This window comes from Diabrotica virgifera, chromosome 5, assembly GCF_917563875.1.
Source record: "Diabrotica virgifera virgifera chromosome 5, PGI_DIABVI_V3a".
NCBI classification, from domain to species: Eukaryota; Metazoa; Arthropoda; class Insecta; order Coleoptera; family Chrysomelidae; genus Diabrotica; species Diabrotica virgifera.
Window position 1 is genome coordinate 207,780,080 of NC_065447.1, and position 21,121 is coordinate 207,801,200.

General features: G+C 31.1%; 1 protein-coding gene across 1 annotated transcript in view; it reads left to right on the top strand.

The window, feature by feature from the left end:
- LOC114332889 (glutamine-dependent NAD(+) synthetase) overlaps positions 1 to 21,121 on the top strand; it is a 36,022-nt gene that overhangs the window by 10,429 nt on the left and 4,472 nt on the right. Inside the window, exons 6-9 of the mRNA XM_050651768.1 lie at positions 44 to 194; positions 2,764 to 2,932; positions 3,295 to 3,621; positions 13,446 to 13,721. Of these exons, the coding sequence (XP_050507725.1) occupies positions 44 to 194; positions 2,764 to 2,932; positions 3,295 to 3,621; positions 13,446 to 13,721 (923 nt within the window). The remainder of the gene's footprint in view (positions 1 to 43; positions 195 to 2,763; positions 2,933 to 3,294; positions 3,622 to 13,445; positions 13,722 to 21,121) is intronic.

Genomic DNA, 21,121 nt, shown 5'->3' on the forward strand with positions numbered 1-21,121 from the left:
ATTATAAGACACATATCTTTAATCAACTTTTCTCTCACTGTAGGGTCCAGCTTGTTGGTTGTGGGATTATTTAAGAAGATCAGGACAAGGTGGTTTTTTCCTTCCTTTGAGTGGTGGTGTGGATTCGTCAAGTACTGCCATTATTGTGTTTTCCATGTGTAATCTTATAATGGATGCCATCCATCAGGAAGCGGGTAAGTTGTACATAATTTATAGTAACTCAATCTTAAAGTGAATAATCTATACTGCTTTTCAAACGTTAGAATCAGTATGATAAGTTTTAAACAATTTTTCCTAAGAGCTTGTCTCTACTCTTGTAGTTTTTGAGTTACATTATTTTCCAGTACTTTCTACTAACACTAAATCATCAGAATACATTAATCAGGAAGTGTTACCCTGTCATTTACTTATCTTTAACACATATGTCGTAACACAAGTAGTTGTTTTCTAGCATTTTTTTCACTTCCATAATTCAATTAAATATATTTGCTAGTCAACTTGTTCGTGTCTAAAACTATATACACTTACTCAGAGATTAGGGCAGTCAATGAGGGTATTTGGCTCCGAATTCCATCCTACTAAATAGATTTACTTGATATTTTCACAGTAAGTAGGGAATAGCTCATGAAACAAAGTCTACCCTATGCCGATGTGCGCTTTTATCTTGGGGGTGGTTCCCACCCCTTCTCGGGAGTGAAAAATGTTTTGGCTAAAATAGCCACGGAATAGACTAGAGAACCTAACTTTAAGCAAAAACTGTTCTATAATTATTTTTTGACAACTCAATACTTTTTGAGGTGGTTGAAAATTGGCCATTTTCATTGAAAAATGACACCTTTTCGGACGGATTTTTGTGAATACCTTAAAAACTATGCATCTAACAAAAAAACTATATAAACTATTTCTGTAGGTTATAAAAAACAAATAGATTCGTTCCTTCATAAATCTTCTAGTTAAAATAGAAAGAGGGATATGGTAGGTATGTAAGAAGAGTTTGCTTTTTTTGCTGCATGCTCAAATCGGTGTATTCAACTTGAAATAACAGAGAAACGGTCGAATTTAGGTGTATAATGATACTTCCAACTTTTATAGTGCTTGAAAAGACCTTTAAAATGAACAATACTAAATGTCGATTACATTCAAACTATTCGAGAAATTCTGCAAAAAATTTGATGACTAATGTATTTTAAGAAGAAATGAGAAGTATATTTAACCCCTCGTCCATCAGAATTTAAATACATCGTTTTCCTTCTACAATACTTTTTATTATAGTGTTATTTATATGTTCAAAAAGTTGGAATGGTTTAAAGTGAATGGTTTTTGAAAAAAATAATATCAAATTATAGAGCGCATTTTTAAATTTTCTTAAAAATTTTCCTTTTTCTCCATGTAACTCTAAAATCATAAGAGATATGAAAACAGATACCACACAAAAATGTAGAGTTTTTTCAGATAAAAATTTTCTTGTTTTTTTCATTACTGTATCTCTTATCATTTTCAAGTTACATGGAGAAAAAGGAAGATTTTTAAGAAAATTTAAAAATGCTCTTTATAATTTGATCTTTTCTTTTCAAAAACCATTCATTTTAAACCCGTCCAACTTTCTGAACATAGAAATAACACTATAGTAAAAGGTATTGTAGAAGGAAAACGATGCATTTAGATTTTGGTGGATGGGGGTTAAAATTACTTCTCATTTTTTCTTAAAACACGTTAGTTATCAATTTTGTTTGCAGTATATCTCGCTTAGTTTTAATGTAGTGTACCTTTAATATCGCTCATTTTAAAGGTCTTTTCAAGCACTACAAAAGGTATTGGTAGCATTATACACCTAAAATCGACCGTTTCTCTGTTATTTTAAGTTGAATACACCAATTTGATAATGTACCAAAAAACAAACTATTTTCACCTACCATATCTCTTTTTGTATTATAACTAGAAGAGTTATGTGGGCAAGTGTCTCTTTGTTTTTATATATTACAAAAATGTTGAATATAGTTTTTTTAGTTAGATGCATGGTTTTTAAGGTATTCGCAAAAAAACCTATATGTTTCAATGAAAATGCCCAATTTTCAACCACAAATAACTCAAAAAGTATCGAGTTTTCAAAAAAAAAACAGTTTTTGCTTGTTAGCAAAAGTTAGAGTTCCGTGATAATTTTCCACCCCCAAGATAAAAGCACACATCGGCATAGGGTAGACTTTGAATTAGGAGATAAGTAGAGGCTAGGCCCAAAATTTCATTAAAATCCATGCAGTAGGATAGAATTCGGAGGTAATATCCTATTCTTGCTCCATTGACTGGCGTAGATATCATCTGGCCCAAATTATTCGTTTAATAAACTATCAAAGCCTATTTTTTCCGCCGTTTTTTGACATTTGTGGGAATTCTTTTTTATTCCTTTCGTCCCGGAAACATTTAGTCTGATTAAAATCTTCTGCTTTCTTTTTTCGCCGTGTTTGGCTACTTTATATTTCTTCTTTACACCCTCTGTGGTATCAGGTTGGCCTTATAAATAATTTTTGTATGCATCTGCTTTAGTTTTTGATAATGCTACTTACGCTTCCTTTTTTGGCTACCTTATAGCTTTGAAGATCTGTATCCGATCTATTTCCTTCCCACTCTTTATGCAGTTTTTTCGTTCGACCAGGTCTCTTTGTAGTGGTTTACTTTATAATTATAGTTACGGGTAAATATAATGATATTCATGTAAAACTTTTTATACTCATAAATACTTCAAAATATATTTTCACTATGTTTTAGATCAAAAGGTTTTATCGGATTTAAGACGCATATTGGCTAGTCCAGATTATACACCAAATAGTGCTCAAGATATATGTAATAGACTATTCGTTACATGTTATATGGGAAGTGAAAATTCCTCTAAAGAGACCCGGATGAGGGCCGAGACTCTGGCAGATTTTATAGGAAGGTTGGTATTTTTGTTTTGTATCAATTTTAGTCAAAATACCAAAATTACTTCATAGGAGTAATCATCTGACTGATACCGCAAGCTATACTATTATAATGTGGCCCTCATTTACCGACATTGGTGGTATGCTTGTCTTCCCTACGTTTGATCAGAACCTTAGAGGTCTTCTTCAAACTGGAAAACTTCACATAGTGGAGAAATAACTAGTAAGACAAAATATAACAAAATATATACGTAGTCTCGCAGAATCACACTGTAGACATCAAGGATATTTAGTACTATGATAAGTTTTTCTTTTCAATTCATTCATTTACATATTTAGAAAACAGATGTCATAAATTCCGTAATTTTCTTGATTTTAGCTATCACATGAACATTGTTATAGATACAGCTGTTTCAGCTTGCGTTGAAATATTCACTAAAATGACAAACATGCTTCCTAAATTTTCTTCGAATGGTGGTTGTGCAAGACAAAATCTAGCTCTTCAAAACATTCAAGCTAGAATCAGAATGGTTTTGTCATATCTCTTCGCACAACTAATGCTTTGGACAAGAGGGCGTCCCGGTGGACTTTTAGTTTTGGGAAGTGCTAATGTTGATGAGTCGTTAAGAGGCTATATGACTAAATATGACTGTTCCAGTGCTGATATTAATCCCATTGGAGGAATTTCAAAGTCAGATTTAAGGCGGTAAGTGTGCTATTTATTTTTTTAATGGTCTACATTCTACATGATAGTAGTAGTGCTTAGTGATGTTACAAGAGAATATTCTCGAGAACGAGAATATTCTCGGCAAAATTTTTTCTATATTTTCAAAAACCGAAACAAAAATAAAAACTAGGTACGGGTCAAATTATTATAATTTAAAAAATATGTAGCTATATTGTTTTTGCCAATCCCATGAACCACTAGCAAGGGTGTTTACAGTGTCAATATTTATTGTTTTGGTGCAATATTAACGTGCGCATATGTAGAATGGTATTCATTTAAGCAGAGAAGAACTGGGGGAACTGAGTTTGTAGATAATTTAGCAACTTTAAAATATAGCATAATGGCAGATTTGACACTTTATCAGTCTAAGAAGGAATTTTTTTGGAAAACCATACGTTGTAAAATCAATTGAAAATCTAGACTTAATCATATGGTGAAAAGGTACATGTTTCGGAACAAAATTAACAAAAATAGTAGTTGATATATTAAGCATGTCTTCATCCAGTGCAACAACTGAAAGAAGTTTCAGTACTTATTGTATCGGTACATTAAAATGCAGATTGTAGATGACTAGAATGAGCTAATGATAGAAATAGATTCTGAATCTGAGGTCTCATCTTTTATCATATCACATCGATTATTTGCTGTTAAGAAGAAAATTTCATTTTTTTATTAAAGAAATTTTGTATTTTCTGTTGTTTTTGTGTTTTTTATATACAAAGCTGTTGTATCGTCTCATAATTTTGTATATAAGATCATGATTTTTAAAACCCTATTTTTCATCTTCAACAATATTCTTAAGTGCGTCATGGGGTTCATTCTCAGAAAATTCTCCATATCGAGAATATTCTCGAGAATTTTCCAACACTAGTAGTACTATACCCTGTTTTTAAACCATGAGGAGTAAACTCAAAAGACAGATTCACACCCAATAATGCCACTAGAAAAATCAACAGATTCATCTTCTTTTTTGGTTGATCATGTATGCCTTCGACGGTAATCCATAAATATTTTATTATACTAATACGTCGCTAAAGAGTTCTAAGAACCAAACCAAACGGACCACGCTGCAGCGCCAGGGTTGCAAAAAAACATGTTTTTTTAATTTTAAACAAAACAAACGTTTTTTTTTTTGTTTAAAACGTTTTTTTTTTTGTTTTAAACATGTTTTTTTTTGTTTTTAAATTATATGTTTTAAACAAATAAAACTTGTTTAAAACACATGTTTTTTTGTTTTAAACGTTTTTTTTTGCTTTAAAAATGTTTTTATTTTAAATTTTATATTTTAAACAAATAAAACTTAGAAGAAAACATTGTTTAAATCATATTTTCCTAAACATAATATTAATTGAAAGTGTTTGATCTATTATTATTATTCTACTAAATAATAGATAAGAAAACCAATTGCAAAATTAGGAGCTATTGCCTGGGGAACGCAGACTATTTACTATTTATAAATCCGCATTACAAATTGGCTATTGCAATAACGTCTATTGTCAGTTATTTTGTTCTGTTTCTGGTGGTGCTTAGTGTTTTTTTTTAAACATGCAAATGATTTGGTGACCCCAGCTCATTTTTTGGCAAATTTGCTTGATCATCGCTTTATTGAAAATAAACTTATCCTCCATCCATTATAAATTATCATCCAGAAGCATTTTAGATTATTATTATTACCAGGAAAAGTGTGTACACTTTACACCATATGTTCTCTAAATACCTATATTGAGAATGTAAAACCATTGGCATGGTGGCGTTCTAAGAAAAATATAAATAGGTATACTACAGCATTGAAACTTGCTCAACAGCTTCACACAGCTGTTGCATTGTCAGCCAACATAGAAAGACTCTTCTCATCATAAGGTTTACCATTCCAAACTACGTAATCGGCTAGGCAATGTCAAAGCTGCTAAGTTGGTTTCAATTTTTAAAAAGCTTAATTCCATCAGTTATGACGTGACCGATTTAAATTACAAGATTACTATGAGTCTGAAACAGTTTTGAGAAATTGATTAACTCTTCTTTGCAAAATATTTTCAGTTTTTCAATTTTTTTTGTGTTCAGATTATTAATAAATAAATAATATATATGTACATTAAAGGGAACATACAATTTACATGTAATTCCGCTCCACGCAGTTGGACAACATAAAGTTGTCAAAGAATTATATCATAAAAGTCAAATACTCAAGCGGGCTACTGGATTCTGAACTATTTCAGCAGAATCGTCACTGAAAGTCGAATAATGTCGAATGGTACAATGTTGCCAAAATTATCGTTTTTTGTTGGAAATGATTTCTTCAACTAAAAATGCCAATCTATTTTGTATTGTACTTTTCATGATCATTTTTCAGTGCGTAACTAATGATAGGAAAAAGGGTAAGTCCGTGATAATACACTTTTATGACATTTATTCTAACATGACATTTTATTTATATGGGAAATAAGCCACAATTAAAATGAAAAAAATAATTTTATTAACGTTTCGACGCCCAAATCGGGTGCCGTTGTCAAAATACAAAATATTACTAAAATAAACTAAAGTGTTGTTGCTAAGCAAAAAAATTCTTCTAATAATTTATTTAATCTCACTCATTTATATTGGCAATTCAGACATATATTATACATTTTAAAGTAGAAGACTTTAAAATGATATTGCCAATATTTATGAGTTGCGTTCCTGGGACGACTTACTGAAAGATAGTTCATTCGATTACATGAAATTAACCCCAACTCAAGAATATCCGTCATAAAAAATTATAGCATGTGATATGTCTTTAAAAAGACAACCAAATGCAACGACAGTAAAATTCTCGCGTTAGAGACTTCATAGTAAATCACAAGGGAAAACCAGGAAAAACCCTGTGATACTATCCCGACATCGTAAGTATTTGGTCTTACATTAATTTACTCTCAAAAAATAATACCAAATTCTGACTTGTAACATGTTTAAATTATAAATATTATTAATAATACTAGATATATAAGTAATACTAAAATATGTACTAGCTCGATATTATTGACTTACTAATCTTGGTATTTTCTTTCTATTGACTTCCTCTTTCAGTATGGGTAACCACATCCTACTGCATTCTACCGAGGAATTTGCGACACAATTGGTTTCATTTAGCATAATTAGAGCCGCTTCTTTGATTTTTCTCTTTTTACTATCTGATTCTTTCAGGACTATACTTGAATCTCTCCACTGAATTCTATGTTCATTATCCCATGCGTGTTGACATATTTAATAGATCTCAAATATGTCAACACGCATGGGATAATGAACATAGAATTCAGTGGAGAGATTCAAGTATAGTCCTGAAAGAATCAGATAGTAAAAAGAGAAAAATCAAAGAAGCGGCTCTAATTATGCTAAATGAAACCAATTGTGTCGCAAATTCCTCGGTAGAATGCAGTAGGATGTGGTTACCCATACTGAAAGAGGAAGTCAATAGAAAGAAAATACCAAGATTAGTAAGTCAATAATATCGAGCTAGTACATATTTTAGTATTACTTATATATCTAGTATTATTAATAATATTTATAATTTAAACATGTTACAAGTCAGAATTTGGTATTATTTTTTGAGAGTAAATTAATGTAAGACCAAATACTTACGATGTCGGGATAGTATCACAGGGTTTTTCCTGGTTTTCCCTTGTGATTTACTATGAAGTCTCTAACGCGAGAATTTTACTGTCGTTGCATTTGGTTGTCTTTTTAAAGACATATCACATGCTATAATTTTTTATGACGGATATTCTTGAGTTGGGGTTAATTTCATGTAATCGAATGAACTATCTTTCAGTAAGTCGTCCCAGGAACGCAACTCATAAATATTGGCAATATCATTTTAAAGTCTTCTACTTTAAAATGTATAATATATGTCTGAATTGCCAATATAAATGAGTGAGATTAAATAAATTATTAGAAGAATTTTTTTGCTTAGCAACAACACTTTAGTTTATTTTAGTAATATTTTGTATTTTGACAACGGCACCCGATTTGGGCGTCGAAACGTTAATAAAATTATTTTTTTCATTTTAATTGTGGCTTATTTCCCATATAAATAATTAATCATAAAAATGCCACAAGGAAATAGCTTCAGAACAACATGACATTTTAGTTAAATCTGACAGTTGTCACATTTTATTTTTAATTTGGAATAAAAACAAATCAAATGCGTTTCTTGCATTTATAAAATGGTATTTTCTTTGATTTGTATAGTCTTATAAATTATACAGATTATATTTGTAATATTATTATCTAATTAAAAAAAATTATTTTTTTTATTATGGCGCCATCTATCGACAACTAGAATAATCACCGAACTAGAATAATTACCAAAGTAATCAACGACGTGCCTTTTTTTCTGTCATATACAATTTAATACGTTAGAAAGAAATCGAAAAACTGTGACGCACTGAAAGATGATCATGAGAAATAGAATATTATAGTAACAGAGATAATAGTGATCTATTATAAATAGTAATATTATCGTAATAATAATTAGTCCATGTGGTGAGACCGCTCCCGTCCGAACAAATTTCTGATTCGGTTTCTTTGTGGATTCCTATTAAAAAATGTCCCCTTTAAACAAATCTGAAGGGTACCGGGCGGAATTTTTGGGCAGAAATTGTTTAAACAATTTTTTTAAACAAATACAAAAGATCACGTTTTTTTGCTCTGGAACATATATTTTTAGGTTTTCTGGGTCATTCTAAACAGGAAAAGTATCTTGCAATTTTTCTTAAAAATGGATAGTTTTCGAGTTATAAGTGATTTAAAATCTAAAAAATACGAAAATACGCATTTTCGAGGCTTAAAAACTCATATTTAAATTAGTATTTTTGAGGTTGCCAGATACTTAAATTAAAGATTAAACATTCATCTTCAAGATTCTGAAGAGTGATCGCGTCTAACCTTAATTTATATCGTTGTTTTTTAATTGTTAAATATACGTGTTTATCTGATTTTTTGCCAGTGCGGCGAGCTCTATTTCAAAAATCTCCAATTTTCCTCCGAAAAATATTTTTTCTAGATTCTTTGGGACATTCTAAATAAACTAAGTTCCTTGACATTTTTCTCAAAAGATAATAGTTTTAAAGTAATAAGCGATTTAAAATCCGAAAAATGACAAAACAACGCATTTTTGGATTTTAAATCGCTTATAACTTTAAAACTTTTGAGAAAAATGTCAAGAAACTTATTTTATTTAGAATGTCCCAAAGAATCTAGAAAAAATATTTTTCGGAGGAAAATTGGAGATTTTTGAAATAGAGCGCGCCGCACCGGCAAAAAAATCGGATGGACATGCATATTTAACAATTAAAAACAACGGTTTAAATTAGGGTTAGGCGCAATCACTCTTCAGAATCTTGAAGCTGAATGTTTAATCTTTAATTTAAGTATATGGCAACCTCAAAAATACTAATTTAAATATGAGTTTTTAGCCCTCGAAAATGCGTATTTTCGCATTTTTCAGATTTTAACGCCTATAACTCAAAGACTATCAATTTTTGAGAAAATTTACAAGATACCTTTCTTGTTTAGAATGACCCACAAAACTTAAAAATTTATGTTTCGGAGCAAAAAAACGTGATCTTTTGTATTTGTTTAAAAAAATTGTTTAAACAATTTCTGCCCAAAAATTGCGCCCGGCACCCTTTAGATTTGTTTAAAGGGGACATTTTTGAATAGGAATCCACAAAGAAACCGAATCAGAAATTTTTCCAGACGGGAGCGGTCTCACCACATGGACTAAATTTATTTTCATAAAAAAATAAAAACAATACAAAATAATAAATAACCATCAACTTCTTTAAAAAATATGAAACATAATATTAAAACCTATTTAAGAAATAACAAATGGGTGCTACTGTAGTATGCGGTCTACCGTGGGATGCGGTGTATAAACCCCATATGTTACAATGCCGACAAAAAAATCTTTACAAAGTGAATAAAACGGATAAATCATAAGAATTATTATTTTAATTTTACAAATTAATACTTAATTTAACCCTGGATCATGAAGGTTAACATGATGAACAAATTAGAAGCCTTTGAGATGTGGTCGTATCGTAGAATGCTCAGAATCTTGGGTTCAACGCATTTCAAACAGAGAAGTCTTAAACAGAGTAGGTCAAGGCGAAGGTGATTTAACCAAGATGATAAAAAAGACAAAACTTGAATATCTGGGGCATATAATGAGAGGTAGCAGATACAGGATGCTGCAGTTAATACTCAATGGAAAGATCGACGGAAAAAGAGGAATTGGTCGGAAGAAATATTCATGACTCCGAAACCTTCGTCAATGGAGTGGCTTATCAGCAGATCAATTATTAGATGCCGCACAAGATCGAGAACGATATCGGCAAATTGTTATGGAAGCTACCCACGCCTAAAATTTGGACACGGTACTTAAAGAAGAAGAATACTTAATAATAATTGAATTTGTCGTATTAATTTGCTATTTTATTTCGGAAGAAGCCAAATTTGTGGCTAATTCGCAACTGAACTAGTAAATTGATATGACAAAATATTAATTTGTAAAATTAAAATATTAATTCTTCTGACTTTTGCATTTTATTCATTTTGTAAATATTGTTTTTGACGGTACTGTATACGTGTGCGGCTATTCACCATAATATTTTCTCAGAAAGGTTTACACCTTTGTAGGTAAAATGTTTATTGATAAGTACTAATAAACATTATACTACCTACTACTATTTAGGAATATACAATAAACTTTATGCGAATTTAGTTTCTTTACCATTATGCAAATAACACCGTACCTACTTTATGCGAAGTTAGGTTCTTTACTATTATGCAAATAACACCGTAATATTTTCCCAGGGTATATGTAAATATCAACCCCTCTTTTCAAATAAAATGGCCTGGTAGGTTTAAAAAAATTAGTTAAGTCTTGACTATCAACATCACATACAAAAAAAATATATGCAACCTGATTAGTTCTAAAGGATAAAGCCTAATTATTATTAAGGAAAAATTAATGGTTTTTATTTCAGAGAGAAAAACAGTCAGTGATCCTTGCATATAAGTAAAGAAATGAGTTTATTGTATATTCCTGATTATTTCATTCATAGGAGATTCTGACCAATAGAAAGCTACAGAAATAAAAACTAAAGTGATAATTTTTGATAATATCCCGTCGTCAAGTATATTACGTCAGATGCCCTTCGTTGCAAAGAAAAAATACATTCAGTGACATTAATGACAATTAATGTTTTAAAAATTATAAAAATGATGACTTTCAACCGTCAAATATTTATAACAAGTGTTTGGTTATTTGTATTAATTTGTACTTGCATAAATAAATTGCAATAAAATTTTGGTTTGAACAGTTTTATTCACGAAATAATCGCAGCAAATTGCACTCGATCTCTAAAATTATTATTGAATTTTTGCCCTCGTGACACTTTGACATAATTTCACTCCCCTTCGGATCGTGAAATTAAAACTGTCAAAGTGCCACTCGGGAAAAATTCGATAATTTTAGAGCTCTTGTGCAATTACTACTGAAAAGATTTATTAGGTACTAGGTAGCAATAAACATTTTGCCTTTTTATTGCCTTTCGTTATTGTGTGCAAACTTTTCTGAGAAAATATTAAGGGGTTTTTTAACCGCCCAGGTAGACCGCAAGCTATAACATAATGGCGACGGTAGACCGCATAGTATAGCGGCACCAACAAATGAATAATGATAAAAGACAAATATGGAACAGGGCATACTTTTATTTATTTTCAAAATTAATGGTTTTGGTTTACAATAGTCCTTTTCAAATCCTGAAAAAACTTGAAAAATTTAAACGCAGAATGAAAGATTACATTATTACCGACGGCTTAAAGTTCCTTAGAATAAACAAAAAGTCTCTTTTCTCTTTTTTTCTTCATTCCCGTAAATTATTAAAATAAACATTATAGAAGTTTTCAGGGACTTTTTGCCCTCGGTAACAATGTAATCTTTTATTCTGCGTTAAAATTTTTCAAAAATATTTATTAGTTTTTTTAGGATTCGAAAAAAATATGCATTTAAACATTAACCCGAAATTTTATGCACACGCTCTTTATTTTGAAAATGCAGAGACTTTAGAGAGACGTGACAACCCTGTTAAGCGATCAGTGTACGCTCTTCGGCTACTTTCGGCCCGACTCGGGCGAAAAGGAGAGGGCTTCGCAAAAGAAGCATGTTGTTTGCTGCGTGTCAAATAATTTATCGTTGTTGTATTTATGGTGTCGTGTCGAACTTTTAACTGGTCCGCTGTTTTAAATGTAGGTTCGAGGCCCTGTGTATGAGCTCGCTATGTTCGATTTAAATCTGAATCTATCTGTATGTTAAAAAGTTTATATAATGTATTTGAGAATTTTTTGATGTTATATTAATAAAGAAAATTAAAAAAAAAGCACTTGTTTAATTCAAGTGTTTTAAACATAAGCAAACGTTTAAAACATGTTTAAAACAGTTGATTAAAACAAAATGTTTAAAACAAAACAACCCTGTGCAGCGCTACGCTGTGGATCCACAAAAGTAGTTTCCGATGATTTACCGTGGGTTCTTATGTAGAGTGGCCGTCACTCCCCAGACGAGCGAGTGTAGTCGGCCACAGTCGCCCGCATAAGAACCCACGGTAAACTACTTTTGTGGATCCACAAAGTGGCCGGCCACAATCGCCCGTCTGTTATCGGCGTAAAAACAACTTTTTTTTATATAAAAGCAGACTAAAAATCTAAAAATTAAAGGAATAACGCAGGAATGCTTATGGCTTATAAATAGTCAGAAAAAAACGAAAGATCAAATAAAAAAACTTTGGCAACAATGTTAAACATCTCTTCAATTCCTGCCACTATTCAATTTTCTACACGGTAATTCATATCTATTTAAATTCTTTTCTATACTGTATATCCTTTCTACCCTGTAACTGCCACCTCTACCGCAATGATCATCGCTTAGATTTGCCCTTGGGGGTAGAGGAGCGGGTACAGTATTTTTGATTATTTTTTCGATTTTTTTAATGGCTCATTAGATTGTAAATATTTTCAAGAGTATACCATTAAAATTTCAAGTTAATCGAAGCAAAATTGACGGAGATATGGATATATACAAAAATTTTCTTTTATTTGACATTCTATTTATTATTGACAAAACTACATTTTTTTAAACGCGTTTTCTGAAAAACATGTTTTTTAAGGCGGTGTACATTATAACTCCAAAAGTAATTTACCGAGCTTCCTCAAATTTTGCACACTTCTTTTTTAGATATTTTACTAGTGACGTCGAGATTTTGCTTATTTTAACAACTTTTGAAGAAAATTACCATTTTTCTTTTTACTGAACACACTTTCTCACTGTTTTTTTTTTTCGATTTTTTCACTTGTTATACCATGAATTTAAAAATCAATATAATCATAAAAACTCGACGTCACTACCTCAAGAAACTCTTAAACTAAAATAATCTTTTTGGTTTTTATGCTTCAGATGATTCCGTCCGAAGATATAGTGTACACCGCAAATCATCTTTTTTTTTTGGATCGTCTACTTAAAAATGACGCCACCACTTCATATTTTAATATTTTTGAATAAAAATTTAACTGAATAATCTTCAAGTGTTGTTCTTTAAGATAGCCTTTTAGCCATCCCACCACTTTCAAGGGAAAACGTTTTAAAATTATGCAAAAAACGCAGAATTAACTATACTGCCCCTTAATATTAGTTATCTATGAAATAATTTGCTTTTTAGAATTAGTTTAGGAGTTCTTAGTAACTAATAATAGTGTATTATTTTTAGGTTTATGAATTATGCTAAAACCAAATTCAACATTCCGATTTTAAACGAAATAATTGAGGCTCCACCTACGGCTGAGTTAGAACCCTTAAAAGAAGGAGGAATAGTTCAAACCGATGAAGAAGACATGGGAATGACCTACGAAGAACTCACTCAGTACGGTAGGTTGAGGAAAATCGAAAGTTGTGGTCCATATTCGATGTACTGTAAATTAGTCCAAACGTGGTCGTCGAAATATACTCCGAAACAAGTCGCAGAAAAAGTGAAACATTTTTTTAGGTAAGCATAGGTAAGATAATAATTATCTATAATTGAATCGGTCATTTTGAAAAGGTGCCATCTCCACTTTTGTGACATTTCCACTTTTCGTTGAGTATATATTATTTAGTGGGGAAAGTGGGGATTAGAAATTAATACAGAAAAAACAAAATACCTGCCAATAGGTACCGAACTATCGAACATCACATTAGAAAATAATGAAATCATCATGCCCTGCGACCATTACACATATCTAGGAATCGTTTTTGACACAACGGGGAAAGATGATGAAGAAATAAAGAGAAGAATAACACAATCCAGAAAAACAATAGGTTGTCTAAACAGCGTAATATGGAGTCATGAAATAGGAAAAAGAAGAAAACACAATATCTACGAATCTCTTATTAAAAGCAGTCTATTGTACGGAGCAGAAACTTGGCGGATAACCGAAAACAACAGAAGAAAACTGGAGGCAGTAGAAATGGACGCTTTTAGAAGATCAGTAGGAGTGTCACGCAGAGAGAGAATACGTAATGATGAGATAAGACAGCGAATGGGGGTTGACGGCTCTCTAACAACAGACATAGAAAGAAAACAGCTGATATGGTACGGACACGTCCAGAGGATGGATAACTCAAGACTCCCTAAAATAATTATGCAATGGGTACCACCAAACCGCAGAAAGAGAGGAAGACCCAAGAAATCTTGGAGAGAGGGCCAATGGGATGATAGAGTGTCATGGAAATTAGGCATCGGACAACGTCGCAAGACGTTTTAAAACCGATTGATATATATATATATATATATATATATATATATATATATATATATATATATATATATATATATATATATATATATATTGTTGTGATCTTGATTATTGATATGAGATAATATTTTTATATGTCATTTAATTTAATCAATGCATGAATAATAATCTAATTAATTTACCAGATCACATATCAATATGTTTTCAATCTCAGGGCTTTTTATAAAATTAATTACTTACATACGTGGCTTCTAAGTATTTCTTAATGGTTCCTAATCGGGATAGGAAAGAAAAGAGTAAAATAATAACACATATGGGTTACAATTGTAATCAAAATATTGTTTATTTTATTTAAATGGCAATCACTGCTTAATATTTGCTCTATCTTATTATTCTTAAACATAACATTTACACATGGGAATCTTATTTCCTTTTGGTTTCCAATTGAAAGTTTTTATTAACATTTAACTATTATGATTTATTAGCAACAATTCTATTTAAGTTTGATGAAGCTTTTCTGATATTATTGATTCTGTTTCTTCAATTTTAAATGTGGTATTTAATACGAAAAACCCATACATTCATGTCCAAACAAATGAGACTGACCTTTTTCTGGTGAACTGAGAATGTCTTCACACAAGACCCGTTTCCTGCTATCCTTGGCTGCAATCAAAACCTCGTCCTGGCTTTCAGTAATGTTCTCCTTTGAAAACTAGCTCGTATAGCTCTCGTACCTGCTTCTGTCGTGATGCTGTATTCTACCTTTTTCGAAACTGCAATCAGCTACCGGGACACTCTTGGCTCAAGGAGGTTCTTTTACTCTCAACCTGGCCTACTTCTCGTTCCACGATAGATACTCCACACTCACGGAACTACACCGGCTTTCTCACTCTCCGTACACTACCGTCTACTACTCGACTTCCTTCTCGACAGCTCAAAACATTCTGATCTCTATTTGTCATTCATTCCCCTACTTTCTAAATATCCCTTCCAGATTCACAAATCAAAATTCCACCACCAACTCTCATTCGCAGTATTCCTCAAAACCAATTTTTAAACTTTCTAAATATGCTTAATGGATTTCAAAGAAAATAGTTAATTCCCATTCTAAAATTACTTTCTACTATATACAAATTTTAATGACCTATTCTCTATTTCCACTTAGTCTTATTTAGCATCGGCTAATGATCGATCCTTCCGCGAACAACGATAATGACCTATTAACGATTTCACTTGAGTCTTATTTAATCACTTCTTAAAATTAAATATAACAATTTGTTGTATACAGGTTGTTCTAAATTTATATGCCCGTGGTTGAGAAAATTAAAAATATTTTATATTAAATTGAATTTTGTCTATAATTATCAAATTTTAATTTTCATATCAAAGAGAAATATAACAATATATATATTATTTAGTACACATACAGACGTATATTCCACATGACAACGGGTCAACTTTCAATGTTATTACCATAAGCACAGCATACCCCGCAAACAAGTTCAGTTTGAAAAGAGGTTATCTCCTAGAGATACCCATTTGAGATGACCCGTTTTCAAAATGAACATCATCTGCTCATTTTGAAAACGGGTCATCTCTATTTAAAAAAATTGAGGTTTCTAGGTCTTTTAAAATTTAAAATCATTTTTAAAATATTCATCAGCTTGTATTTAGCCGTTTAATGCGTGTAATAAACAATATTCACATTATAATGACTATTTTTTTTCTTTTCATACCTGTTCATTTTGAAAACGGGTCATCTCTTTTTTAAAAATTGCGGTTTCTAGGTCTTTTCAAACCTAAAAAATATTTTTAAATTATTTATCAGCTTGTATAGTGAATATTAAACCCAAAAAATACGTAAAATAATTATTTTCCTAATATTCTAAAGATAAAAAGTTTTTGACCTCTTCTGTAGAATTTAAAAAAGTGGAGATGACCCCTTTCCAAAATAGCTGATTCAATTATTATAGATGATATTCTTCCATTTTGGTTAGTTTTTATGATGTTGAAGAAATGGACCAAGAGCTAGCAACGTCGGGAAAACAGTGATTTTAAGGCACTTGGTTTTTTAATATATTATTCCCTATACTTCCTTGAACATCTTACCGGCCATCTGGCTACTGAGACAGGTTGCGTTCATTACTGCGCAGCGCACCTGTACAGGTAAATATATCGAATTTAAAATTATTTTAAGACGAAAAATTTTTTTGCCATTACTTTTTAAACATTATTAGAAATATGAATTATAATTGCCAGGCATTTCTGTGGTTGCTAAATATGAGCCAGACGCTATTTTTTATAAATAATACTTGAAAAATTTAAATCATTTTAGTATGTCTGAAATTTTAATATTATATTATTTACACATAAATACATGCAAAATTAATTTGCCAGGCATTAATTCGGTTGCATTCACCAGCCAGATGGATTTAAAATCATAAAAATAATGTGTATTTTCAGTAAAACGATCGCTGGTTGGGTTATGCGGGCCATTCACGATCTGATTTGTAGTACCTCTAGTGGTACGACAAGAGAGAGAGAGTGATATGTTGGATCTAAAATCAGACCGTGAATGGGTTGTAGTACTACTAGTAGTACCACTAGTGGTACTACTAGCGGTATTACAAAGAAAGTTAGAGCGTGAATGCCGATGTTGGATGTTGGATTAAAAATTTCCACTACACTGAGAGTCATAAGTTAAGGATGTAGAAAATGTATGCTCATTTTCATAGTTGATTTTTTCGTGAACGGATTAACGGATTTCGCTAATTTTTCTTTTTATTATCTTAGATATTTCTTTAGTATTTACACAGTTGTGCAAATATTTAATTAAACTTCTTTTTTGTACTTATACCGGGTGGAAGAAAAGTAATGTTTTTCTTATGTTTGTAGTCTTATGTTTTGTGAACATTTTGTTTTTTATTTGAGAAAAAAGAGATAAGCAGCACTATGACCGGTAAAGAACAGGATAGTACCGACCTACATGAAACATAATATGGTATATTTTATAAGAATTTGATTCTATAAATTTGAATTGTTATAAACTAAGCTTAATTTTGTGTCTTGATGATTTTGTGTAAGTTTAAACTACTTTAATAATATTTCTGCAATGCATTTTCTATAAAATGTTCAAACAATATTTGGTTTGTATACAAAAACTAATTAATAATTGAGCGAACGGTAGGTAGTGAAAGATAAAAAATATATATTTAAATAATTTATAAAACCTTGAAGCAAAAATTAAAACTATCTAGTCAACACTTACTTACATTTTTTTTTCTCTTAAGAACTGATTTTCAAAGATATAGATATTGCAACAATAAGTGAGGTGTTCATAATAAGGCCACGTGTTTCTTAAAAGATTGAAGCAGTAGTTTGGGGATGAACATATGTCGATAATCCCTACATCCTGATTATGTAAGAAAATATTCCGGGTAAGCTCAGTATTGAGAGAAAGTTGTTTTGGTATTACACTTTGTCACTTTCTTCCTCTGAATCACTGTTCTCCACATTGATAATAATTATATTTAGAACAGGAATTTTTTTAAGATATATTTTTTCGATATTTTTTACGTGCTCTATTGCTTTCTTCCAGTTATCCTGTGATATTTTTAAATTCAGAATCTATCAGTTTCACGACATTGTTATAACATTTTGGACTTACATTTTTTTTTTGTCTCACATTATATTTCAGTTGAGACCATAACAACTCTATTGGATTTAAAACTCAGTAATATGGTGGTAGTCTTAAAGTTGTATGTCCATTTTTACTTGCTGCATCATCAATAATATATTCCTTTACAAATAATTTTGTATTAAGTACCTCTACTAATTGGTCTTTAGTGTACCAATCTTCAAAATATAAATCTTGTGATAATAAAAAATCTTGCAATTCATCCTTTCTAGAGTATTTATTCGGAATTTTTTTAAGTTGTCTAGAATGATATGATGCATTATCTAAAACAATAACACTGTTGTCTGCTAAATCTGGTAATAAGTTATTTTTAAGCCACGATTCGAAAAGTTCACCCGTAATATCTTGATGATAGTCCAAACAGCTGTCTTTAATGTCTTTTGCATTTAATAGTAAGCCATCGGTTACCCAACCATCTTCCCCTCCACAATGTAAAATGCATATTCGTTTGCCCCTGGAAGCTGGTACATTAACTTTGCACTTTACATTGTCATTACTCCAACATTTGCCAATTGTTGCGTTATCAGTCTTGTTAACGGTCGTTCAGAATTTCGTGGAAATGTAAAAACCTTTAGCACAGCAGAGCTGTGACAAGAACCCGACAATCGAGTAAGAGGAGTCATTGATAGGTATAAAAAGGAGCTTACATCGGCAACTTTTAGCAGCAGCGTAAATAAAAACATTATTGTGATTAAAATAAAAGCATTATTTTGATTAAATAGACCTAACAACAGTTATAATTATTTAAATATAATATATTATTTATAATTGTACCTAATGAAATTATATTTTACAGTACTTATTTTTGCGTTTTTCTGAATACTATCCTGTAACAAGGCAACATATTAAAAAGGAACTATTAAAACAGATGTCATTTGATCTAAGCACATGGATATTTTGTTCGGTATACCCTCTTAGGATGGAAAATTTTACACCACCCTCTGGTATACCACTTGTACACCAATTGGTATATCTCTTTAAATTTCTCATTTATCTGTAACCGGGCTTATACTTTACCATCGTTAAATTATTTATTTGGTGATGTGTTTATAAAGATGTCAGAGGACAATGAGGCGAAGTATAAATCACCGCAAATTTCAAGATTTGCCTGATTTGGAGCTTAACAATGAAATATTTTAGGAGGAAAAAACGACTTTTGTTCATTTTTAAATGCAAATCCCAGCTCTAGTTTAGTTTACTAAAATAGAATATAACTACCCTCCATCTTAAAAAGTCGTAAAAATTACAAGAGTCGTAAAAATTAATTAGTTCATATCATCCCTAGACAAATGCTAGAGAAACGAAACTTATGGCATGCTTAATTATGAAACCTCAACTCATGTACCCAATTTTTAAAAACACAAATCCTCCGAATTATATTTTGCATAGACTTTACTCGATACATTTTTTAGTGTACACCAACGTGAAAACAGTTGGCTGAAAGGTAAGACCTTTGTTGGCGGCTAGAAAGATAAAATGTTGGGGCGTGAATGGTCTGGTAGTACGACTAGAGGGACCACAAAGTAGTGTCACTCTCTCTCTCTTGTCGTACCACTAGAGGTACTACAAATCAGATCATGAATGGCCCGCATTAAGAAACTACAAAAGATACGACAATTTCGGGGGTGAATGTTGTCCGCACATGTTATTAAGATGGGTCAGTCACAATAAATTCACAGTTTGTTAACGATTCTTGTCGAGTTTCTATTTAGTGAAAAGTAATTGTGATACAATATAATGGCAAATAAAATACAATGTGTGTTTTGCAAGGAAAAAAACGAGAATGTAATAACTTTTGTGGATGAAAAACTGTTAAAGTGTAAAGAAGTTTTGAGTGCGCGTATTAAATACAATTTAAAATATAATAATGTACAGTTACCGGAACAAGTGAATACCAGTGATGGATACCATAAAAAATGTTACAATTCTTTTGCAGCCTTAATGGCTAAGTATCGTAACATATCTGACATTAATTCAGTTTTGTCAAATCTTCGTCATACATCAAGTTCTTCGCTGTCAAGTGTGAGTGACACTGTTTTAGATAGTGATGAATTTTCCAATTTATCGTCGACAGTTTTATCGTCTTAAACTAATTTCAAATATATTTACCTGTATCTTTTGTTTGTCTTATTTCTTAACACAGCCAGCGTACGTTTTGCTGAAAATATGTATCATTCTAACGATTTTAAATCCATCTGGCTGATGACTGCAACCGAGTTAATGTCTGGCAAATTAATTTTGCATTTATTTATGTGTTAATAATATAATATTAAAAATACAGACATACCAAAATGATTTAAATTTTTCTATTATTATTTATAATAAATAGCGTCTGGCGCGCATTTAGCAACCACAGAAACGTCTGGCAATTATAATTCATGTTTCTAATAATGTTTAAAAAGTAATGACAAAAAAATTTTGCGTCTTAAACTAATTTCAAATATATTTACCCGTATCTTTTGTTTGTCTTATTTCTTAACACAGCCAGCGTACGTTTTGCTGAAAATATATATCATTTTAAACGATTTTAAATCCATCTGGCTGATGACTGCAACCGAGTTACTGTCTGGCAAATTAATTTTGCATTTATTTATGTGTTAATAATATAATATTAAAATTACAGACATACTAAAATGATTTAAATTTTTCTATTATTATTTATAATAAATAGCGTCTGGCGCGCATTTAGCAACCACAGAAATGTCTGGCAATTGTAATTCATGTTTCTGATAATGTTTAAAAAGTAATGGCAAAAAGAATTTTGTCTTAAAATAAGTTTAAATTCGATATATTTACCTGTACAGGTGTGCTGCGCGGTAATGAACGCAACCTATTTCAGTAGCCAGATGGCCGGTAAGGTGTTCGAGTATTCATAGGGAATAAAATATTAAAGAATCAGCTGTCTTAAAATACTTTCTCGAAAACGTTGATAGCCATTTAGACTATAGCGTCTGG